General features: G+C 39.2%; 1 protein-coding gene across 2 annotated transcripts in view; it reads left to right on the top strand.

Moving 5' to 3' along the window:
• The window catches only part of mtor (mechanistic target of rapamycin kinase), a 75,500-nt gene extending 53,848 nt beyond the window's left edge, over positions 1 to 21,652 (top strand). Inside the window, exons 35-58 of one of the 2 annotated variants that reach the window (XM_044037501.1) lie at positions 625 to 750; positions 1,595 to 1,726; positions 3,803 to 3,918; positions 8,085 to 8,202; positions 8,699 to 8,896; positions 9,541 to 9,641; positions 9,834 to 9,930; positions 10,291 to 10,389; positions 10,530 to 10,652; positions 10,768 to 10,950; positions 11,463 to 11,597; positions 14,088 to 14,262; positions 15,566 to 15,701; positions 15,830 to 15,977; positions 17,008 to 17,130; positions 17,811 to 17,893; positions 18,009 to 18,081; positions 18,164 to 18,238; positions 18,686 to 18,821; positions 20,095 to 20,160; positions 20,256 to 20,336; positions 20,552 to 20,632; positions 20,942 to 21,047; positions 21,157 to 21,652. In XM_044037501.1, coding sequence (XP_043893436.1) covers positions 625 to 750; positions 1,595 to 1,726; positions 3,803 to 3,918; positions 8,085 to 8,202; positions 8,699 to 8,896; positions 9,541 to 9,641; positions 9,834 to 9,930; positions 10,291 to 10,389; positions 10,530 to 10,652; positions 10,768 to 10,950; positions 11,463 to 11,597; positions 14,088 to 14,262; positions 15,566 to 15,701; positions 15,830 to 15,977; positions 17,008 to 17,130; positions 17,811 to 17,893; positions 18,009 to 18,081; positions 18,164 to 18,238; positions 18,686 to 18,821; positions 20,095 to 20,160; positions 20,256 to 20,336; positions 20,552 to 20,632; positions 20,942 to 21,047; positions 21,157 to 21,172 — 2,727 coding nt within the window. In that variant the 3' untranslated portion in view covers positions 21,173 to 21,652. The remainder of the gene's footprint in view (positions 1 to 624; positions 751 to 1,594; positions 1,727 to 3,802; positions 3,919 to 8,084; positions 8,203 to 8,698; positions 8,897 to 9,540; positions 9,642 to 9,833; positions 9,931 to 10,290; positions 10,390 to 10,529; positions 10,653 to 10,767; positions 10,951 to 11,462; positions 11,598 to 14,087; positions 14,263 to 15,565; positions 15,702 to 15,829; positions 15,978 to 17,007; positions 17,131 to 17,810; positions 17,894 to 18,008; positions 18,082 to 18,163; positions 18,239 to 18,685; positions 18,822 to 20,094; positions 20,161 to 20,255; positions 20,337 to 20,551; positions 20,633 to 20,941; positions 21,048 to 21,156) is intronic. The other variant, XM_044037502.1, reaches the window with a different exon arrangement.
• Positions 21,653 to 22,091: the final 439 nt, after the last annotated feature.

Raw genomic sequence — 22,091 nt, 5'->3', positions numbered from 1 at the left:
GGTTCCTGCTTTCAGCCTGGGCTCAGCCCCTTATCCTGTCATGTTAAGTATATTTAAGAGACTGGAGTAATTTTTTCCAGCATCAGCTTTCACCAGCTTACTGAAAGATTTGCCTGGACATAATTTTGCCATCTGAAGAACTTAGAGGGGAAAAAAAAGGAGTAGAAAACAAATATATCTGATGATGGAATGGCTTATCTATAAAACTATTTGTTCTTTTTGTAGATTGAGGACATGTAAGATCTTAAGAGAATATAATTCAATAATTTAAATCAGAGTTGGATCATTCCAGTGTTTGTTCTGCCTGTTGTATAATACAATGAACACAAGTGAGGTTGGGGTCGAGAGAAGATTTAAAAGAGAATCTCAGCTAATGGTCTTTACAGATGTATTTAAAATGACTTATGTGTGTTTGAGTGTGACCTTTCCCCCCCTTTTTTCTGAAGAGTGAACCTGTAGTCACGTGTAACCACGTTGAAGACAGGGACCACTGGTCTTAATAGTACCTCCACATGTGTTCCTTCTCTTGAGTTTAACTTGTGTGGGCCTCTCTTTGAACAAAGCAACAAAAGAATTAGGCATTTAACCTGTATGTCCCTCGTTTTTTTGTGTTATTCCCTTCAGGGCTGTCAACGTATTGTCGAGGACTGGCAGAGGATCCTGATGGTCCGGTCACTGGTCATCAGCCCCCACGAGGACATGAGAACTTGGCTGAAGTATGCCAGCCTCTGTGGCAAGAGTGGACGCCTGGTTTGTACATTTAATGAAACCTAAAAAGCAAACCTTAAGTACAAATGTACCACTACAACACTACAAACAAATCAAAAAGATAACAGTACAACATAACGAACCATAGGGACCCTGATCATACATACTGTTTATAATGTATGTATCTAATATAATTAATTGTTATCCCACCATATCCAGGAGGAATAAATCAGTCGAGTTCTGACCGTTTTAAGTGCAGCCATGAAATTGTACTTAACCTCAACCTGTTTTCGGTTGGCACTGATGAAAGTAGCACAGCGCTCTCAATCACACTGTTTGGAAACCCGAACTGGCATATCTTCTCAATCCATGTGGTGCAATTTTCCTTTGCGATGCTTTTTTTTTTTTCCAACCCCACTGTTATTGTAATTGATTGCAAGGAGTGGCAGTGAATTGGCCAGTTTTCTGTTTAACAATCTCTTGTTGTATTTAAGCACAGGCATGCACACAGGATGACAGAATCACTAATACACCATGATTACAAGAAGCTGGAAAAATGACCCCACTGAAACTTGTATATATATACACATACATACATACATATATACATACATATATATATTATGGAGTGGTAATAGTGCAGTTTTAGTCTTGCTCCTCTTTCTGTTGTGTCTCTTAAAATGCTTTTTCGTCTCATGGTCTGAGGTACTTCATCTTTATTTGTATCTAAATAGTTATTTTTACTCTCAAGAAAGTAGCTGTGTAATCAAGCTCTGTATTTTGTTCGAGATCACCGCCCTACTTGTCATCTACAAGCCTTTTGAACTAAAACCATTCTGATGATTACTTTGCCCTTTAACCTTTGTTGCACTTTTCTTTCCTTCAGGCACTGGCCCATAAGACCCTGGTGCTTCTTCTTGGTGTTGACCCCTCCAAGCAACTCGATCACCCTCTGCCCACAGCACACCCACACGTCACCTACGCTTATATGAAGTACATGTGGAAGAGTACCCGTAAGGTAGGAGCAAAAAAACATTGTTACTGTTTGCAGTTTTGGAATTAATGTATTTTTTGGTGGAAAAATTAGAAACAAAGGCACCAATATATGACTGCATCTCTAAAATGTAACTTAAAGTTTTAAGAAAAATGTTAAAAGAGACCTGAGGAAACTCCAAAGAGAGAAACATAAATAAAATAATGCTGCATGTAAAACACCCTCCAGGATCACTGTAATTTGGGTTATTATTAAAAATGGCTGCTGAAATTGATAAATAGCTCTCAGCTCTCTGTATTTTCATAGTAGTTGATTGGGAATGATTTTATTTGCATAACTATGACCATGCTTATAACAAATGTAAAACACATTTTTAATAAATGATTTATCTTTTTTTTTATTCACAAGTACTTTGAGGGACAAGCCCAGTTTTTGAACAGTGTATCACACACATGTATGATGATGTAAAAACAATGTTGAAGGGATTGCTCCTAGTGATTAATCTACAGAGGATTTTTACGAGACTCTTGTTAACAGGCTGCAGCAGGCAGATGTTTTCACTGTAAAAACAAAACAACAAACAAGCGTGTCAATACAATATTGTGATTCAGTTAGCAGGCAAAGAGCCAAATATTTTCCTGTTGGTAGAGACCAAAAACAGAGATCAAAGTTTATACCAGCTCCCTACTCAGTGAACATTGGCTGTTATATTGTTTTGTAAATTCCTATAACAAGTAAATCATTGTGCATGCAGCTAACTGGCCGAGGGGTTCAAGGTGTTGTGCAATTTTCCCTCCAGATAGGCCTGTAATTTTTCTCCATAAATAAAATCATATGTGTCAGGTATGCTTTTATGTTACTGAAGATAAAGTAACGTTCGACTGTTTGCTGAGATGTGATTTGGCACAGAGTTTGGATAGTGATTAATAAGTACTTGAAAACAGCTGATACGGATGATGACTGTGGTGGGAAAATCCCAAAACAGTAATATATGTTATGAGTTTGTTCATTCCACTGAATTTAAAATATGTCATTTTGGAGAGTGTTGTGATTAGTAAAATATGCAGGTGTTCCTCAGTGTTTCAGATATTGATTCCTGGATTTGGTTGCATTAATTTTTGTGATTTATGTTGAGTTTATTATCAATTGCATTGGTCCATTTAGATCCATTTTTGTATTAATCTTTTGTATCCATGGTAACAGTGGATAGGGTGAGCTTCACATTTGTTTAGAACAGTGTCTTCTCACTGTGGTCCTGTGTACTCAGCATGGACACATGTCAACTCTCTGCACTGATGACCGAACATTCTACTGGCAGTTTTTAAACTTTGTGTTCACGTCACCAGAGATGTTAGCCCCACTTCCCAATCACCTACACGCACGTACACACACACACAACCATACAGCACATACATCCCCCAGACTTGCATAAACACCCCCACATTTATTACCAGGTGTTGAATAATGTTCCAGAGTGCAGGTCTCATTAGGGGACTGAGGTAAGTGTGAGTGTAAGCACTGCTTTTGTCATTGCCAGCTGCACAGATGTTTGTATCAGAATTTAAACACACAAACATGTATGCAACACACAGACATGTACTTACAGGAAAGGACCAATCCATTGTTTCTTGTGTATTGCTACAATTGCCAGAATGTCAGTGCTATTGAGTGAACACTGGGTGTCAGGGGGTCATCATTTGGATTGAGATGTAAATGAAAGTGACACAGTCTAGATCTTTTGTCATGTTAATAAGAGTACACTGCAGAGTAAGAGTACACTGCATGTAGTACAGACATGTCTACATTATGTCGACCAAACTGTGGTGTTTTAGTGCAGCCCTGCATTACGCAGAATCAGTAAGATCTTGACAATAGATGAGCTCTCCACAATGACCTCTGTGTCAGAGGATGACTGTACAAATACAGGCCAAGTCTTAGAAAAAGGTTTTCTGATGCATTGTTGTCAGATAAGCTCTGTTACAAACTAATGCCATATCACCTTCCTCAGTTTGAGTGACAAAGCACCACAGATAAAACATTTTTACTGACTGACACTAAGCCTTTACCTGCCATTGACAGTCGTTTGTTGTACCTCTCCAGATCGATGCCTTCCAGCATATGCAGCACTTTGTGCAAGGGATGCAGCAGCAAGCCCAGCACGCCATAGCAGCTGAGGACCAACAGCACAAGCAGGAGGTCCACAAACTAATGGCAAGGTCTGTCTCTCCTCTCTGGAAGCACAGTAGCAGCAGTTTGTCATATAACAAGCTTGTTTCACAGAGGATGATTTGACGTGTCATCATAGGAAAAGCACAGGTGGGAACAATAAAATGAATGATGGCTTGACTCCGTTTAGCTGCTTCGGTGTCGGGGTTTATTGTGCATGCTGGCTCACCGTCCCACTGTCATGAAAAATAATGGAACTATTGTTACTGGTATTGCCTTCGCTTATATTTACCATACTATGATTACATACATATTAAGGTTGGATTGTGGTAGATATGAAATATCTATATGCATTATTATTATTGTTGTTGTTTAATTATGCCTCTGCTAATAGCAGTTAACAGTCTTACGGTTGGTTATTTGTCTGTGTGTCCATCTGTATTCACAAGAACACTTAAAGGGAACATCTACTTTGAGTCAAATTAACTGATTAGACAAAATACACTATAATCTTTTCTTAAATGTCTTTGCTGTCATTACAACTATTATGAGTCATTTTGTGCAGTGGTAACTTAAGTAAAGGCACAATTGGCTGATTCAGTTTAAGATGACATGTTCTACAATTGGATTGAAATAAATTCCAAAATACAATAAACTTTATAAAATTTTTGCTGCTACACAAATAAAAACTCTAATGTAAGTAACTTTGATCCAATGCCCCACACCCCTAAAACATTTTGTAATCTCTATCAAAGGCCCTTTGAGTTCAAAGCTCATTTTTAGTGCAGTATTTTATTGGTAAATGTTAAGACACTTACAAACCTTAATGCCTGACTTAAGGATTGGAGGCCAAAGATTTCCAAATTTATCCTACAAAACTAAATAATATCTGAACAAAATATTTGATGCAAGTAAAATCCATTGTAGAAGCAGAGTTTGATAAACGGAATGAAATTATATGGACACATGATACATATTGTAAAAAAGCATGTTCTTATGGTAAGAGTTATTTTGTAAATATATAAATAACATCAATGTGATAATCATTTTAGTTTGTTTTTCTGGCCACATTTTTGCCAACAGCACGGTAGCATTCTCTGAAGACCAGACCTCCCACATCGAGGCTCTTCAGGTGGAATGTGAGCCTGGAAAACTTTATGCAAAACTACAGACTTGCTTCCTGAATGGGCTTAACACTGAGCAAGACAAGAATTATAAGATAATGACTTCCCTCAGAGGACTCAAATTGTCTCCAGAAACCGGGCAGTTTATTTTAATGAGTCATTTGAACAGAAGCAAGAAACCTGAAAAAAATTTCAGTCAAAAATAGATTCAGTGAAGCTAAATGTGATGATGCTAAGTCTTGACTCACTCCTGAGTCACTATTGACTCACTACTGACTCACTACTACAAATGGGTAATAGTTACATGTAAAATATCTATGTACATTCTTAAATGTTGAGTTAAGCTTGATTCTGAATGTGAGATAAGTTCCTTGTAGGCATTTATAATTTTCTAAATAAAACTATAATACTGAGAAGATGCACTTTAGTGATCACATGCTCCAAGAAAATTCCTGTTCTATCTCCTCAGATGAAAGCACACATCCAACAGATTTCATTGCATATTGGTTATTGGCGTACTTTAGCTGTTGAAATGAAATTTATCAACACTTAGTCCAGTTCCCCAAAGGCAGTGCCAGTGTATAATGTGTTTAGTTGTGGTTCAGTGGTGTTGAAATACTTTTTCGACCTTCAAACACGCACTTCAGCAAAAAGGAGAGAAAAAAACAAAATATAAACTAAGGAAAAAGTAATCTCATGTATTTTTCTGCCCTCATGTTCTAAACACACAGGGTCATATACAGTGCAGCCTGCTTCTATTCCATGATCACGACTCAATCTGTCATAACACCTTTTATTAGTCCCTTGGCATCCTGTGGTATTTTTCAAAGCTGGCCAGGTTGTCTGAAAGTCTCACCCTAGACTACGTAATATAATAATCCGTCTTGGCACTTTGTCCCATACAAGCTACTCATCACATGGCACAATGTGTACAGGTTTCACCAGGTGTGTCTCCTTTCCCACTGGGTGGAATCAGTGGGATCTTAATCAGCTTTCCTGAAATATAATCTTACATCACCGTGAGAAAAAAATGCAGCTTGGAGTCTGCTCAAAAGTTTTTCAACAAAACACCAGATTGTCGAGAAGAAAAAAAACAAGACATTTAAATAATTATCATGTGTTTTCAGATGCCAATTCAGAGAATTACAAAATGGAAAGTTTAGAATGTCCCAAAGGTGCTGGGAATGAATTCAAAGTATTAAAGTTGTTTTTGTTCTCTTGTGGTTCATCAAAATATTTGAGGTGAATATCTACAGCTTTCCCTGCCGGGATTGAGTGTCACGGACTTGCAGCATAGGAAAAAGAACTAATTGAGGGTATTTGACTGCACTGCATCATGGTAAAAAAAAAAAAAACTCAAAACAAGCAAAACGTGCAAACTCTTACAGTAAATCATACAGTAGACTCATCTGGTCCTATGCACAAACATACACCAGTAATGTGCACCCTACCGTTCCATAAATCATACATGACAACACACGTGCATGACAACAGGCCAAAGGGGATTTTCTTCACTTGTGCATCTTCCAGACTGTGACTCTGGCTGTTAGAGGAATGCATGTTAGGGAGAACACCTGTATAATGTCAGACAGGACTGGTTCTCTCCAGACGTGCTGACACACTTTCATGAAAACAGGTTGGCTATGTGGTATGGAGCACACCTGGAACCCTCAGTCAGAGACACACATTCACCCAGTCACATGGATGCCTACACTCTCTCTCTCAAGAACTCTGTGTTATTTCACTAGTACAATAGCAATTGCTCGTAAGCCTGGAGTCTCATGTTTAAATAAAGAGGTTGTTCCAGTGTCCCCAAACACTCACACTCCTGCTTCTTTCCCTAACCTCAACCTGTTAACCACTTAGAGAAAACGTTTGCTTTAGACGGGCTGAACCCACATTGTGCATTCACATGGAAAAGCGCTCAAAGGAAATGACGTAATCTTGAAAGATTATTTATGCTCTGTAAACAGTATTTAAACTGCTGATGGATGGATCAACAATCAACAATACAGTACTTTTCAATTTCTCAGTGCAGTGCAGATGTACATGAAATATCTGCTTTGGTCACACCAAATACAACTAGAAATACTATTTGCCTCTCAGCATCTGTGTTTCTGTGATAAATAGAGCTAAATCCCATGGGATGCCATAGAGCTCCCATAGATAGAGTTAAATAAAAATAGTTCAAAAAGTGGTTTAAATAATTGAAACTCTCCAGATGGGATTCGAGAATCTTTAATCAGACAAAAAAAATATACCCTGCTGTTGTGGCTTAAATGTTGGAATGATTTTCAAGTCTTCTAACTGTATATAACAACCAATTCTTTGTAAGTTCAGAAAATATGAGAATGATTATAAACTCATAATGATTTTATGTGTGGCTTGGAATAGTTTTCCTCTTATTAAGGTAGTCACAAAGTCACGTCATTGGTTGTCAATTCAGTGCTTCTGTGTGACCAATAGAATTGAATGAATGACTTGTGGCTACACTAACGTCTCCCTGTGTAGCAGTGCAAGTACGACTATGTGACTTTCACAGAGCAGCTGCATGTTGAACAGTGGCAGCAATTGTTAAATACAGGACACTTGGGCATTATATTCATTTTGGCTCTAAGTTCAGTTGGTAAGGTTTATGACAGACGTGTACCCCTAGAAACTTCCAGGCGTGTCAAGTCTTCATGTGACTAATCTGCTTTAAGGAAAACATCCAATCCTACAGCAGTTGCATGTTAAAATTGAATTGATAAATGCTTCTTTCTTAACTTTTGCTATCATGTCCATGCAGAAAATACCAAGCTAGCTGCTTGAAGTGTTTAGATCACTAATACAGTGATCTAAACACTTCTCGCAGGGGATTGTACTCAAATCTAAGTGGTGCAATAGCAGGCATTCAGGCTGAATAGTGATTTAGAAAGTGTGGCCATTCTCATTATCAAAAGTCTGCATACTATTTTTGCAACGCCATGTTTGCCAAGTTTTCCCCATGAAGTTTAAAGGTTCTAAGAAAAGTAGCAATGTAGCAGTTCAGTTGTAATATTAGATAAAAATGTCACCCTTTACTTTACTATATCTCCTTTTCCTTCTTGTAGATGTTTCCTGAAGTTGGGCGAGTGGCAACTTAGTCTTCAGGGAATCAACGAGAGCACCATCCCCAAGGTTTTGCAGTATTACAGCCATTCTACTGAGCATGACCGCAACTGGTACAAGGTCAGTTCCTCTCTTTCAACTGTAACCTTTCACCCTTGACCTCTTCTCTCTGGTCACAGTAAAATCCCAGCTGTGTCGGCACAGGGTGTCCCTGGCATTGATGTGTCATAAGGAGAACTCGAGACCCCATTTTATTACCATTTACCTAAACATGCCATGTGACTATTTGTATCTTTTTTGGCCTTGTGCACAGCTCCTTTATTTTGCTCTTTATAATGTGATCCTTCTTCAGAATGAAAATGAGGTGATGGAACAGCTGAGAGTATTTTATTTTTCTTGCCAGCAATGTGACTCTGTCCAACTGCCCCTCTTCCCATCCACCCTTAGCAATCCCTTCAGCTTTGAGTCTTTCACATTAAAGTCATATGTTTGGATCAGAAAAATACCCAGTCATGGCCTGGTAGCCATATCTGTGCCTTTGTAAACTGGAAAATTGCATCGTGAACAAACGTGTGATTCATTTCATCACCGTCCTGTTTGCACCATCCTTCGGCAGGCCTGGCATGCGTGGGCGGTGATGAATTTCGAGGCGGTACTTCACTACAAACACCAGAACCAAGGACGCGATGAGAAGAAGAAACTGCGACACGCCAGTGGTGCCAGTGCTAATAGTGAAGCCAGCAACAGTGACAGTGAGGTCGACAGCACCGACCACAGCCCTTTGCCCTCACCGGGCCAGAAGAAGGTCAATGAGGTGAGAGTCAGAGTGGTTGTTCAGCTATCTTTTCTCCTAACACTACTAAACTGAACACCACTCATTTAAAAGTCCAAGTTGACAGGGCTTTCTTCACTTCTGCCTCTATGCTGTGGAAAGGTCTTCTCTTCTCATTGATATTTTTGAATTCAATTTAAAGTTTTCCCTTTTTTAATATTGCTTTCAAACAAGTTATTTGCACTTTTTATTTTATTTGATCAAATTTTTTCTTTTTCAGATTTAACCCTTTATTTATACAAAGCATTGTAGCTCTGTATTGTACTACACAGTAGTTTCTTTTTAATGTGCTATATAATCAAACTTGTTAACTGATCCAAGCCATCCAGTCTTTAAATATGATTTTTATAGTATACATTTTAATTACAGTCAGTATCGGCTTTGCTGTATTTAAGCCCACTCAAGCAATGTACTCTTTTAAAGCTTGTATAATTGTACTAATTAGACTCTACATGCAAATTTATATAGAAGGCATACATGGTAGTTACTTTTCATATCCCTTAATCTTCGCACTCCCCATTACTGGTCCAATTACACTGCTTTGCTTTAAAATATCATGTCAGTGTGCTCTTTAACACAGCTTATCACTTGTTTCCATGTACTGAAAGCTGTATGTCTTTCCGCAGGACCTCTCAAAGACACTGCTCCTATATACAGTTCCTGCTGTTCAAGGTTTCTTCCGCTCTATTTCCCTGTCCAGAGGCAATAACCTGCAGGACACACTCAGGTGAGTTAAATGACTATAACACTTACTGGACAAGTGGTCCCAGCAAGCAAACAGCAATGCATGGACACTCATGCTGGGGTAGGAGGACCTCTAGTGGTTAATTGTGATTGTACTATTTCATCATTTTTAATGAGACCATAAAAAAAAAGAAATCTTTACTGTTTTAAATGTTTGATATATCTTGCAATTCAGGGTACTGACTCTTTGGTTTGACTATGGTCATTGGCCTGAAGTGAATGAAGCCCTGGTGGAAGGCATCAAGACCATTCAAATCGACACCTGGCTGCAGGTAATACATGCAAACACACACACACACACACAAGTCATGTAGAGTTAGCTTTAATATAAAAAAGCAAGTATGATAATTAAATTCTTCTAGAAGTGAGAACTTTTTTATTAAGATAAAAGAGTAATGTTGTTAAAACAATTACAGTATTGTCAGTTCCTGCTGCTTTGAGTAATTATTGTGCCAGTGCTGTAATTCATGTTTTTTAATCTTCAGTGTCTCCAATAATAGTTCAATTAACTCTAAAAGAACTTGGAGAACATACTCAAGCTATTCTAATTTCCTACATCTGTTCTTGTGAAGATGCATGACTGTGAACCTTCACAGATATGAGTTTTCATTTTATTTTCTCTGCCTGTCCAGGTCATCCCTCAGCTCATAGCTCGAATTGATACCCCTCGAGCTCTAGTGGGACGCCTCATCCACCAGCTGCTAACAGACATTGGACGATATCATCCCCAGGTACATCTGCTCACGCTTCTGTGAATGTTGTTTCACACTAGAAAACAGAACCAAACCCCCAATCGTACTGGTAACTATAAAGTTGGCAGTGCCAACAGTGACCAGTGATGATTACTGGATTGTTCTCTGTTCACCTCTAGGCTTTGATCTACCCACTGACTGTGGCTTCGAAGTCCACCACCACAGCGCGCCACAATGCTGCCAACAAAATCCTGAAGAACATGTGTGAACACTGCAATACCTTGGTTCAGCAAGCCATGATGGTAGAGACATTTGAATAATTTTTGCTTCACCAATACTAGAAAAGCAATGCAGATTTGTTCACATAAAATGTAAGAGCAAAGTCTGACATAGCCGTATTTGTTTTCCCTCATCCAGGTGAGCGAGGAGCTCATCAGAGTGGCCATTTTATGGCATGAAATGTGGCACGAGGGCCTTGAAGAGGCATCACGTCTTTACTTTGGTGAGCGTAATGTCAAGGGTATGTTTGCTGTGCTGGAGCCTCTACATGCCATGATGGAAAGGGGACCACAGACACTCAAAGAGACCTCTTTTAACCAGGTGTGTATCAATTTAGACTGGGGTTGAATTTAGAGTTTAGTCTTGTATAGTGCAACATTTTGAATTAAGCTGTGGCTTTTTGTCACTACAAATTGTGGATTATGAACACAGGTTTCCTATATAGTCACACGAGGGGCAGTGTCATTCCCTTTGCAGGAATGCAGTTGAATTTAAGTGGAAACTACTGGTGTTATGTTGAGTTCTGCCTGCGTGCCGAGGACTGTTAAAACCAACTGTGGTTAACGGTTCACTTGGCCACCAATACAGCAGGTTTTCTTCTGTCATTCCTGATAGTAGGTAGTCTAACTATAATGGATGAGTCCCATGTCAATGTGTTTCTAATAGAGAGATAGAAAGAGTGAGAATGTGTCGCACACAGCTCTACAACGAGTGCAAAACACTGTTTTACATATTTTATACTAGGATGTATAAAATGTAAATAAAGAAAAGAGGATAACTTTGAGTTGTTTAATTGAATCACACAATTGTGTTTGTGTTACTTTGGATGACAGGCTTATGGCAGGGACTTAATGGAGGCTCAGGACTGGTGCAGAAAGTACATGCGGTCTGGAAATGTGAAAGATCTGACCCAGGCCTGGGACCTCTACTACCATGTGTTCAGACGCATCTCCAAACAGCTGCCACAGGTGAGCGTAACTATGAAGCCACTGCACTGAATTAAACACCTTATCATCACACTACCATCAAATTCAGATGCACTGTAAATGTTTGATTACAGGGAATTATTAGCACGCTATCTTAACCAGAAGAACAATGATCACTGAATGTGTTCTGAACCATGGAATCATTCATATTTGTTCTTAAAGCTGTTTGCTTGTGATTGAATCATCTAACAACCATCTTAATGGAGGTGTTAACAGGGCTAAAGAGCCAACAACCTGTACCAGAGAATTTAAACTAAACTAACTAATGTAGAATGAATGAATGAATGAAAATACTCTATTGAAGCAGCTCATCTATTCAGGCTTCTGGGGAAATTAAAGCCAACAGTCATTAAAATTTCCAAAAAAATTACAAAAAAGGTTTGATATTTTTTGTTTTTGACATAGTTACTTTGTCTTTGATGGGTAAATTACTTTGTCTTGTCTTGGTTTCAAAATCAGTTATTTGAAGATAATGATGGAGAAACTGGGGATTTCTTTCATTTATCCTTCAAAAAAATCCTTGAACAACGTGCCAGAATAGTGTTGAATGGATAGAAGGATATGATGAGATGAGCAATGGAAGAAGTCACTCAGGGGAATAGTTTAATAGTTAAGTTTTTATACTTGACTTGTAACTGGAGGGTCGCCGGTTCATGTCCCCACCAGGCCAAAAGGGCTGGGGTACTCCTGAGCAAGGTACCCAACCCCCATTGTTCCCCGGGCGCTACGTGGTGTGGCAGCCCACTTCTCCTAATTCTAGGATGGGTCAAATGCAGAGAAAATAATTTCCCTAAGGGGATTAATAAAGTATATTAAAATAAAAAAATACTCAAAAGCTAGGAGAGAGATGATGTTGTTTAACAAAGGGTTTGCCTTTCAAAATTGAAATCATTTATGATTTGAAAATGAATTATAAACCTTTAAACACTCTTAATGCTGCCCCATGGTCAATAAAATGCCAGGACTCTTCATCGTGAAACTTTATCGCTTCTGCTGGTCCTGCAAATATTTCATGAACAATGCCTTGTTGAAAAAATGTAATGGAAATGGAACAGAAACACTTGAGTGATTTTACTTGTTGAGTTTGTCACACATGCAACAAATAAAGGTACCGTCATCCTGTGCAATGAAGCTGAGAACTACTGCAGCAGTGGTGACAGATGATGTGAGGCCTGTCGGTGTCACAGTTTTTAAAAACAGCTGATTGTTGTGTTGCATATGCAACTTACTCAAAAAAGCTGGGATACAGTGCAACCTCAGGAAAAGACTCCCTTGATCAGGAAGTGAGCAAAAGCTCCTCCCCAATGTCATCAGACTAGGTTTATTTGTAATGTTTTGAATGTGGCAGAAATTTCATATTGTGCATATAAGCAAGGCTTTAATTTGACAGTGACACAAATTGTACTTTCCTTTTTAGTCTGTGTATCTGTCCATATCTCCCAAAACCCACTTAACCAGGACAGTTGAGGAATAATTACTTTAAAAAGCACTTAACCTCCTTAAAACATTTCAACGTCTTGTCAGTTGCTAATAATAAATAAGCAAAGTCCTTTGTTCATTGTTGTATGTTGCACATGGGTAGCCCATAGCCAAAAAGAGAACTTGGCTTGTGACCTAGCGGTTGCCGGTTTGTTTCCCTGCCAGGTCCAGGGCTGGGGTACCCATGAGCTAGGTACCCAATCCCCATCGCTCATTGTTAATTCCACACTCTAAATTGATCCCAATCACAGTGGGGCCACATCCAGTGTACTCCTTGTGGCGGCAAGTACTTACAGTATACAGGGTGTACAGAGTCTGTGGCCCAGCATCATGGATTTAAAATGTACCAACACCACATTTTGTTGCTTCCTGGCTGAAGATGAAATTAGGCTGATAGATGCCTTCTCTCACAGCTACCATCGGATTGTTGAACAATGACATTAAAAACAGTTCTGTTAGGAGCACTCACTCTCCCCGTAGCAAATGGAGATGGTAATATTATTTGACATTGTGGCGGGGTCCTGCTTCTGGGGGATGCTCCCCGCTGTGACATTACAATAAGCAGCATGAAATACACAGAAGTATAATAACATGCTGGGGAGCAATGCAAATACTGTCCCAGAGGGCAGTAACAAAGAAATAAACTCTCTACAGGACGCATTCATCCCAACAGCAGATTCAGAGCATGGTGTTGTTTAACAATAAAATCCTTTAAATAGTCTACCATGGACAAATTTTAAACGGGCTACCTTCACTAATTAATGAGTGTAGACAAGCAGTGAATGTATTTATTGGTGCACACAAAGAATGTGAAATGTTGCAAAGAAATCTATTGAAGGATTTGTATTAACAACTCTAGCCAGCTAAGACCTGAGCATGAATATTAGCCAGTGCATATTGCCCTAGGCACTGTTGGCAGGAGCTTTTATGTCAGTCTAAAAACTGTCTCTCTGTTTCTGTGTTATAACCCTACCTCATCAACTTTGCATGCAGCTGACTTCCCTGGAGCTACAATATGTGTCTCCCAAACTGCTTATGTGCCGAGACCTGGAGCTGGCCGTACCAGGCACTTATGACCCCAACCAGCCTATCATCCGCATCCAGTCCATCGCTCCCTCCCTGCAGGTCATCACCTCCAAACAGCGCCCACGCAAGCTCACCATCATGGGTAAGATTAGGAGAAAATTGCACAGGCCTTGCAGCTGAACCCAATATATTAGGAAAATAGATTAAAGAATGTTTCTAGTCGTATGCTTTCAGCAGGCATGGGTTATCACATTAGAGAAAATTCAATATTAATAACATTTCCACCCACCCCACAAACTGCTCCAAGGCCACACTTTACTTTGAATTCATCACTCATGGCAAAGTTCTGCATGTGGATAATAAACCAGAATCAAAATCTTTCTTATGAACTGAAGAATGAGCTTGACAGTGATGAGCCTAATAGAAAAAGAAACCCAAACACCACAGAGGATGGCAGAATGACCAGGCATGGACCAAAGAAGTACAATGTTTGTCTTATATAGGATCCCTCCCTACAGTGCTCACTGGCACTCTTTCATATACAATAAATAACTCTGACAATTTATCCTGATGCTGCATCATTTGAAATATAACAGCAAAGTGCTTCAGCAGTGGCTCAGCATGAGAAAGTCTCCTGTCTCAAAGCAAAATCCTCAGAATGTCAATCACAAATGATTCACTCTAATTCACACTTTTCCACTGGCCAACATGATACCTTGCTCTGATGTATCCCATAAGTGCTACACATCATACTGTGTAAAAGATGATGGCCAATATATCAGCTAACCTCTGGAGCAAGACTTTAGATTATAACCTGTCACTCCACCACAGGCCACTTAGATTTACTGTCAGTGCTCTGTCCCCCAATCTACGATCAACACATTGTTCAGTGGGGCTGGCATTGGGAGAAGACTGCAGAAAGAACAGGGACTTTGTTTTACAACCGCCACTAGAAGTATCAGTTAACATCATTAAGGATGTTATTTATGATAGTTGCAGTGATGGTGAAATAACTGTTGTTTGTTGAGTATATCAGGACAGTATAGGATTTTGGTTAGCTATGCAACATCATCTGAACCTTAGATAACTTATCTCTCACTCATGCTGAGAACCTGATTCTGCTTGACATGATTACATTTAGTTGACATCATTGATTGTTTCAGATTTGATGAAGAAAATGAGCCACAGTCATCAGATAAAACTTTTTCATTCTTTGACAAATCCAAAGGCTTCCGTTCTCTTGTCGCCTTACCAAAGCCACTCCTATCCTTTGTTTTCATGTGTCATACTCTCTGCTCAAACTTAATAAATATTGCTTCAGGAGATTGTAATGGAGATGCAGGTGTAAAACAACAGATGGGGCATACTACAGTAAATAGAAATCCACTCATAATGCCTTAACCCTTTTGTGCGATTCACTGTTGTGTTTTTGGCACCCCCTGCAGGCAGCAATGGCCACGAATTCATGTTTCTGTTGAAGGGCCACGAGGACCTGAGGCAGGATGAGAGAGTGATGCAGCTCTTTGGTTTAGTCAACACACTGCTGGCCAATGACCCTGCGTCCTTGCGCAAGAACCTCAGGTAGACCTACAGTTACGGTTGCTCACATACACGTACACATGCATGTGTGCACACAAGGCCACACAATCTTCTAATCTTGACCAGAATTATTTTTGTGTTTATCTCTGTTGTGCATCTTTGTTTCACAGCATTCAGCGATATGCAGTGATCCCCCTGTCCACCAACTCAGGCCTGATTGGTTGGGTGCCCCACTGTGATACCCTGCATGCCCTCATCAGAGACTACCGAGAGAAGAAAAAGATCTTGCTCAACATTGAACATCGCATCATGCTACGGGTGAGGAGATTCGTAGCGTTTCTGCTTCCTTCATGTTAATAATAGTAATGATGGATTTTTTTTTCCTATCTGTTAACTAATTTAATATCATCATTTTTGTTTAAAAACAATCCTGTTCCCAGGTTGGATTTTAACATTGTTGTCTTATTAGGTGCAAATTTATATGTAAATGAGCTTATATGTTTGCATGTCATTTACTGTTTATCAAAGCTGAGGAAGCATCTGTTTGCAGTAATTATATTGATGACCGACCGTCAGTTTTTTTAATGAAAACACATTCACAGGACCTGAATTGCCTCATGTTAAGTACATATGTACAGTATACCTGGCAATGGATTGCTCAGTTAGGCAAAGGAGAACAGAGATGCAGTAAATCTTTCTTACTAAAAATCAGGGCTAAAATTTGAGTCTGACTGGTACAAAATATGATGATGATGACATCATGTGCAGCCATGACATAATTCAGTTAAACAGAACAACTTTGTCAGGCTGTTAGAAGACAAGTACTGACATGTCACAGCAGTGACAGGCCATTACTTTGTTAAACCTTTTTAAAACAGGCTCTGTGCAAATAAACATTTGGTGCATAATTCTGTGTGCAAATGCCATTTGCGAATGATGTTTGAGTTATTAATGATGTGTTACATTCAGTTTAAGACTCCAAACTGAGAGATATTACGCTGACTACTCAATCAGTCAGGCCATTAATCAGTTTTAGATAAAGGATGAGGACAATACATGTGTGAGACAATGATAAATTGTAGTCTTAGAGTGTATGTCAAGGTGTTTCTTTTTAAATCCAAAACGTAACAGGTAATTAAAGGTATAGCATCATTCTGAACATGTTCAGTTCTCCATAGAGTTTGCATGGAACTCTGTCCAGCAGTTTACAGATTACTGTTATGAGACCGACAGTTTACATACAGTATCTTAAATATGCCTTTAAATGTTTTGTTTATCAATAAAGTCTGGTTTTCTTTTCTGTATGAAATGTAAAATTCACTCCCATTCTTATGATCATGTGTTTCAGATGGCGCCAGACTACGATCACCTGACACTGATGGAGAAGGTTGAAGTGTTTGAGCATGCCGTCAACAACACGGCTGGAGACGACCTGGCCAAGCTTCTGTGGCTCAAGAGCCCCAGCTCTGAGGTGAGATGCTCTGCTTGTTTACTCTTTTTAGCACAGAGGAGGATTTTTACTTCATCTTTTCAGAACATACTCATGAAGAGTGATTAGTTAAACTAAGAATTTTGCATCTGGCTGGCTTACTGATGTTTCAAGTTTTTTTGGGGTTAATTAGATGAAGAGAAACACAATAGAGAGGGGAAAACTTTGTCTGTCCAGTCTCTCACGTCTCCAATTATTGAAGGAAATGCATTAGAGGGAAATACTGAATAGTTTGTTTTGTCTGTCCTACTTTCAACCAACTGTCTTATCAGCACTTTCACAATCAGACCTGCAAATTGAATCAATTTTTAGGACCTTAAGTACCTTGTGTATCTGATGTTCTACATGCTCAAGTGTCTCCATAGCCTGCCAGAGATTTGAAAGCGATACCAATATCCCAACATTGAGTATCTGCTGATGTTGATAGCAGTACGATACAGTCATTGTTGCATCTTTATAACTGCTAAGCCCTCAACAACACAGGCATTTACCATCTAGCAATTAGCAGCCATTTCAAATACATAAAGCTCTCCCTGTGTAACAAATATCCTGCTCCCTTGAAGAAGAAATAAACAACCCGCATGTTTTCTACAGGCTGTGCATCTGAACATCATATTGTCTCTAATATCTCTGACGTAGGCCACATGTTATTTCTCCTGCAGGTGTGGTTCGACAGGAGGACAAATTATACCCGCTCCCTGGCTGTGATGTCCATGGTAGGCTATATCCTCGGACTTGGGGACAGGTGAGTTTATCAGCGAATAAATCTTGTGTTGTTTTCTAAAATTAATGTTGAAATAATGAATAGTGACAATAACATGGTCAAAGATTAATAACAATCTTAATTTTCCATTTCTCAGACACCCGTCCAACTTGATGTTAGATCGGTTAAGCGGGAAGATCCTTCACATTGACTTTGGAGACTGTTTTGAGGTAAGAAGATTTTGTAACATTTTCTGCAGATCATTCTATTTTTTTTGTTTATTTATCTGAGTTTCATTACATCATTGATTAGGTGGCTATGACCAGAGAGAAGTTTCCTGAAAAGATCCCATTCCGACTGACAAGGATGTTGACCAATGCCATGGAGGTAGGCAGCAACATAAAAGAAAAAGTGTCTGAATCTCTATGTGTAGGCCAGCTTAAAGAATCTTAACTAGTGTTTTATTAGTTCTGTAAGCTGTTTTAATCAGAATTATCCAAATAGAGCTATAAAAATACCTCTACTGGACACAGTAAATTCCATCTAAGCATCTAGATTCTGGCCAAAATCATCAGTTTTTTCACGTATGCAGTGATTCATCAAACGTTACAAGTCACTCAGAAAAAAATATAAGCTTTGAATATAACTCATTTTATGCAGCATCTCGTCTACCGAACTTTAAAAAACACCAGACTAGACTGGGCTCCTACTTTTTGACATTTGAATGACACAAACAAATAGAAAAAAACTTCCATCCAATCCAAACTCTTAGTTTAAGTCGCTGTGACTGCTGCTGTTTCCATCAGTAAAGTTGAGTGTCTGCTTGTGTGCCAGGTGACGGGCTTGGACGGTAATTACCGCATCACCTGCCACACAGTGATGGAGGTGCTGAGGGAGCACCGGGACAGCGTCATGGCTGTGCTAGAGGCCTTTGTCTATGACCCGCTGCTCAACTGGAGGCTCATGGACAGTAAGTGAATGGAAAACTGTAGCAGACGCCAGTTACATGCTTCAGACTCTAATAAGGTGGTATCATATTATATGTAGCAAGGAAATGGATGTGAATGACTTGGAATGGTTGGAGAAGTTCTGTAGATGACAAAGTTGAAGAAATACAATTCTCAACAAAGAATTGTGTTAAAATTGTTTAAAGAAATAATTGTAATCCATGACTTTTGATCAGCAAAAACATTTCATAAATTTGATTTAAATCTGTTGTGTTGCTTCTAAAACTCCTGTTTACATAATGAATGGTTGTACTGTCTTGAACAAACTGTAAAAGGATGCACTGTTGTCAAATTAACCACAGGGGGTCGAACACGTCTACCATAACTTCATGTGGTTAGGTCTTCCTGCTTTTTTACCTTTCTTTAATGCATGTTTATTTCTCCAATGTTAATCCTCATTGTTGCGTCAGTCACCAATAATGGCACTGGTATGATACTTAGACTAATACTATATAATACATTCAACTTAAAATGCACTGTTAGTGACACTCAAGGTCACCTTACATGTATGTTGGGACTTTGTAAGCCTTCAGTAAAACTGGTATTTTTTTAGCTTAAAAAAGGACATTTATTGATAAGAATATGAATCTATTATCAAGTTCTGCTGAATGAAATTGGTGGCAGCCATTTTGACTCAAATAATAACGTGTGTCATAAGAACAGCAGATCTTACATTTACAGAACAGGTTCAGCTGAAGGCTTGCAGACTCCACAAACAACGCCATGTCCATAATCATTTACCAGCGGCAAAGACTTCAGTCCATGTCTAACCACAACCCTGCTCCGAACACTAACCATACACCGACCTTCATCTGGATTCACATGCATGGCTAGAGAAATGTACGTCTTGTCCCTGTTATTTATAAAGCCAGTGCAGCATGGAAGCACCTTTCAGCGAGTTAATCATCTGGAAAGATGCTTATCTGAAAGTAGTCTGTGATGTGGGTTACAACACTTCGCAGCATGAAACCACGGAAAGAAACAAGTATTCCATCACTGTCAGTCTTTTCATTTAAGAAGTGAATATTTATGTAATGAAATACTAAGAATGTCGCTTATTTACGGAGCACTTACTGTAACTCGGAATAAATGAGCTGATGTGAAGACGAAAGACACCATGATGCTGCCGAGCCACTTTAAATGACTGCAGGCAAAACTCCTTCACGGTGATCGCTCTGTCTGTTTTCCCAAGGACTAAATTAAAAGAACTCACACACCTACTGGTTTTACCCACAGCAAACACTAAAGGCAACAAGCGTTCCCGTACCAGAACTGACTCGTACACCGCGGGACAGTCAGTGGGTGAGCCTGTGAACTGTAGCCATAGCTGCTTTCTGTTTTCTGCTTGATGATGTGAGGCAGAGTACAAACCTTTGACTGTGTGGTGTCTTCTGCAGAGGCTCTAGAGGGTATAGACCTTGGGGAGACCACGCACAAGAAACCAGGGACCACTGTGCCTGAATCCATACACTCCTTCAGTGAGTTGCCATTTTATTTTTACTTTCTTTCCAATGATTGTTGTTGTACAGCCCCGCTGTTTTTCTCTGGTTGCTTTACCAGACTCGCTGTGCTACTGCAAGGCAGCACTCAAGTCCACTTGGATTATTCTCAACTGCAAAGAGTCTTGGGGGAGAGATGCACTGTTTGTTTATAACAGTTTACACCAATGTGTGTGTGTGTGTGTTTGTTTTAGTTGGAGATGGTTTGGTGCAACCTGAAGCACTCAACAAGAAAGCCATTCAGATTATCAACAGAGTGAGAGACAAACTCACAGGTAAGCTCTGAAGCAAACTCAGCTGCACGTTAATTAAACAGGCAACTGTTTAATGTGGTCACCATATACCAGGTGTCATGACATGAAAGACATGAATATGTATATACTCTAATCTTATAGAAAGAACATATTTAGAGAATATTATATCTGAATATTGCTGTAAAATTAAGATAAAACTCTAAAGAACCTTAGAATCACAATCGTTTAAACCCGGGTGTCTGCTGATGAAAGTGTGGAGGAAAGAGAGTCTTAGCAGAATGATTTTTCTGGCAAATGCCTAGTGTCGTGACAAGAGTTTGTTCCCAACAGGTCGAGACTTTTCCCATGATGAGACGCTGGATGTGCCAACACAAGTAGAGCTTCTCATTAAGCAGGCCACGTCACATGAAAACCTGTGCCAGTGCTACATTGGATGGTCAGTACTCGTTGACATGTTCTGCCTCAGAACGCGTCATGTTTTTATTTGTACTGTGTATTATTATGAACATGTGTTTGACTATTTGAATATGTTTTTTAATCTCTAGGTGTCCATTTTGGTAAAGAACAGTCTTCCGACGCCAAGGAGAAACACTCAACATAGAGATATCCACTGAAGCCACAGTGCAGAGCCTCTGAAATTGTTTTTTTGTCTTTCTTTCTCTGCTGCTGAAGAATTGTATAATTCTCCAGTGACACATTTTAAGTTGATGAGAAAGTGCTTTAAGAACTCTGATTTTATCTGATGATTATCAACGTGAAGTCATTACTTCAGATGACTTTTCATACTTTTAACACCATAACGACTTGCTTAAGCGCTCTACAGTGGCCATGTTGTAATAAGTTATGACATTTCTTACTCCACAAAAGGTGTATAACTGAGAAACCCCACCAGTCCTTTGTATTATTTTGAATTAACTGTTTGCCTTTTATTAACTTAAACGTTCTTTAAATGTTGCTCATGACACATCGGAAGTCAAATCTGATTTAAGACGATTATATTGTACTGTATGGGCTTTTGTGCCAATAAATCATGTAGAGGTACCACTATGTCTGTGCTGTGTCCTTCTCACAGTGCACATTTTTAGTGGATCATCATCTCATCAAATAGAAAGGGGAAAATGTATCATAAAAAAAATCTATTTTTGGCAGCACACATGTCTATATACTATTCTTTAAAGGTAAGCTGCACCTCTCTCCTTGTTGCCCCACAGAGGGCACTGCAACTCCAACAAGATCCTATTTGAAAGTGCATGGGGAGAGGACGCATTCAGCAGGCTATAAAATAAAAACCAGAACAAAATTCTCAACATTCTCTTATCAATCGTGATGGTACAATCTGCACTTACCGTATATTTATTTCCATGGTATTTCCATCTCACATGGAAACAGAGCTATTTACAGTCGCTGTAGTCCTTGATAAATAACACAGGAAACTAATGAACCAAACTGCAGAGGCAGCAGTGGAGATGACTCTTAAATT

This window comes from Solea senegalensis, linkage group LG11 (assembly GCF_019176455.1).
Source record: "Solea senegalensis isolate Sse05_10M linkage group LG11, IFAPA_SoseM_1, whole genome shotgun sequence".
Classification (NCBI taxonomy): Eukaryota; Metazoa; Chordata; class Actinopteri; order Pleuronectiformes; family Soleidae; genus Solea; species Solea senegalensis.
This window is presented reverse-complemented; position numbering and strand designations above follow the sequence as displayed.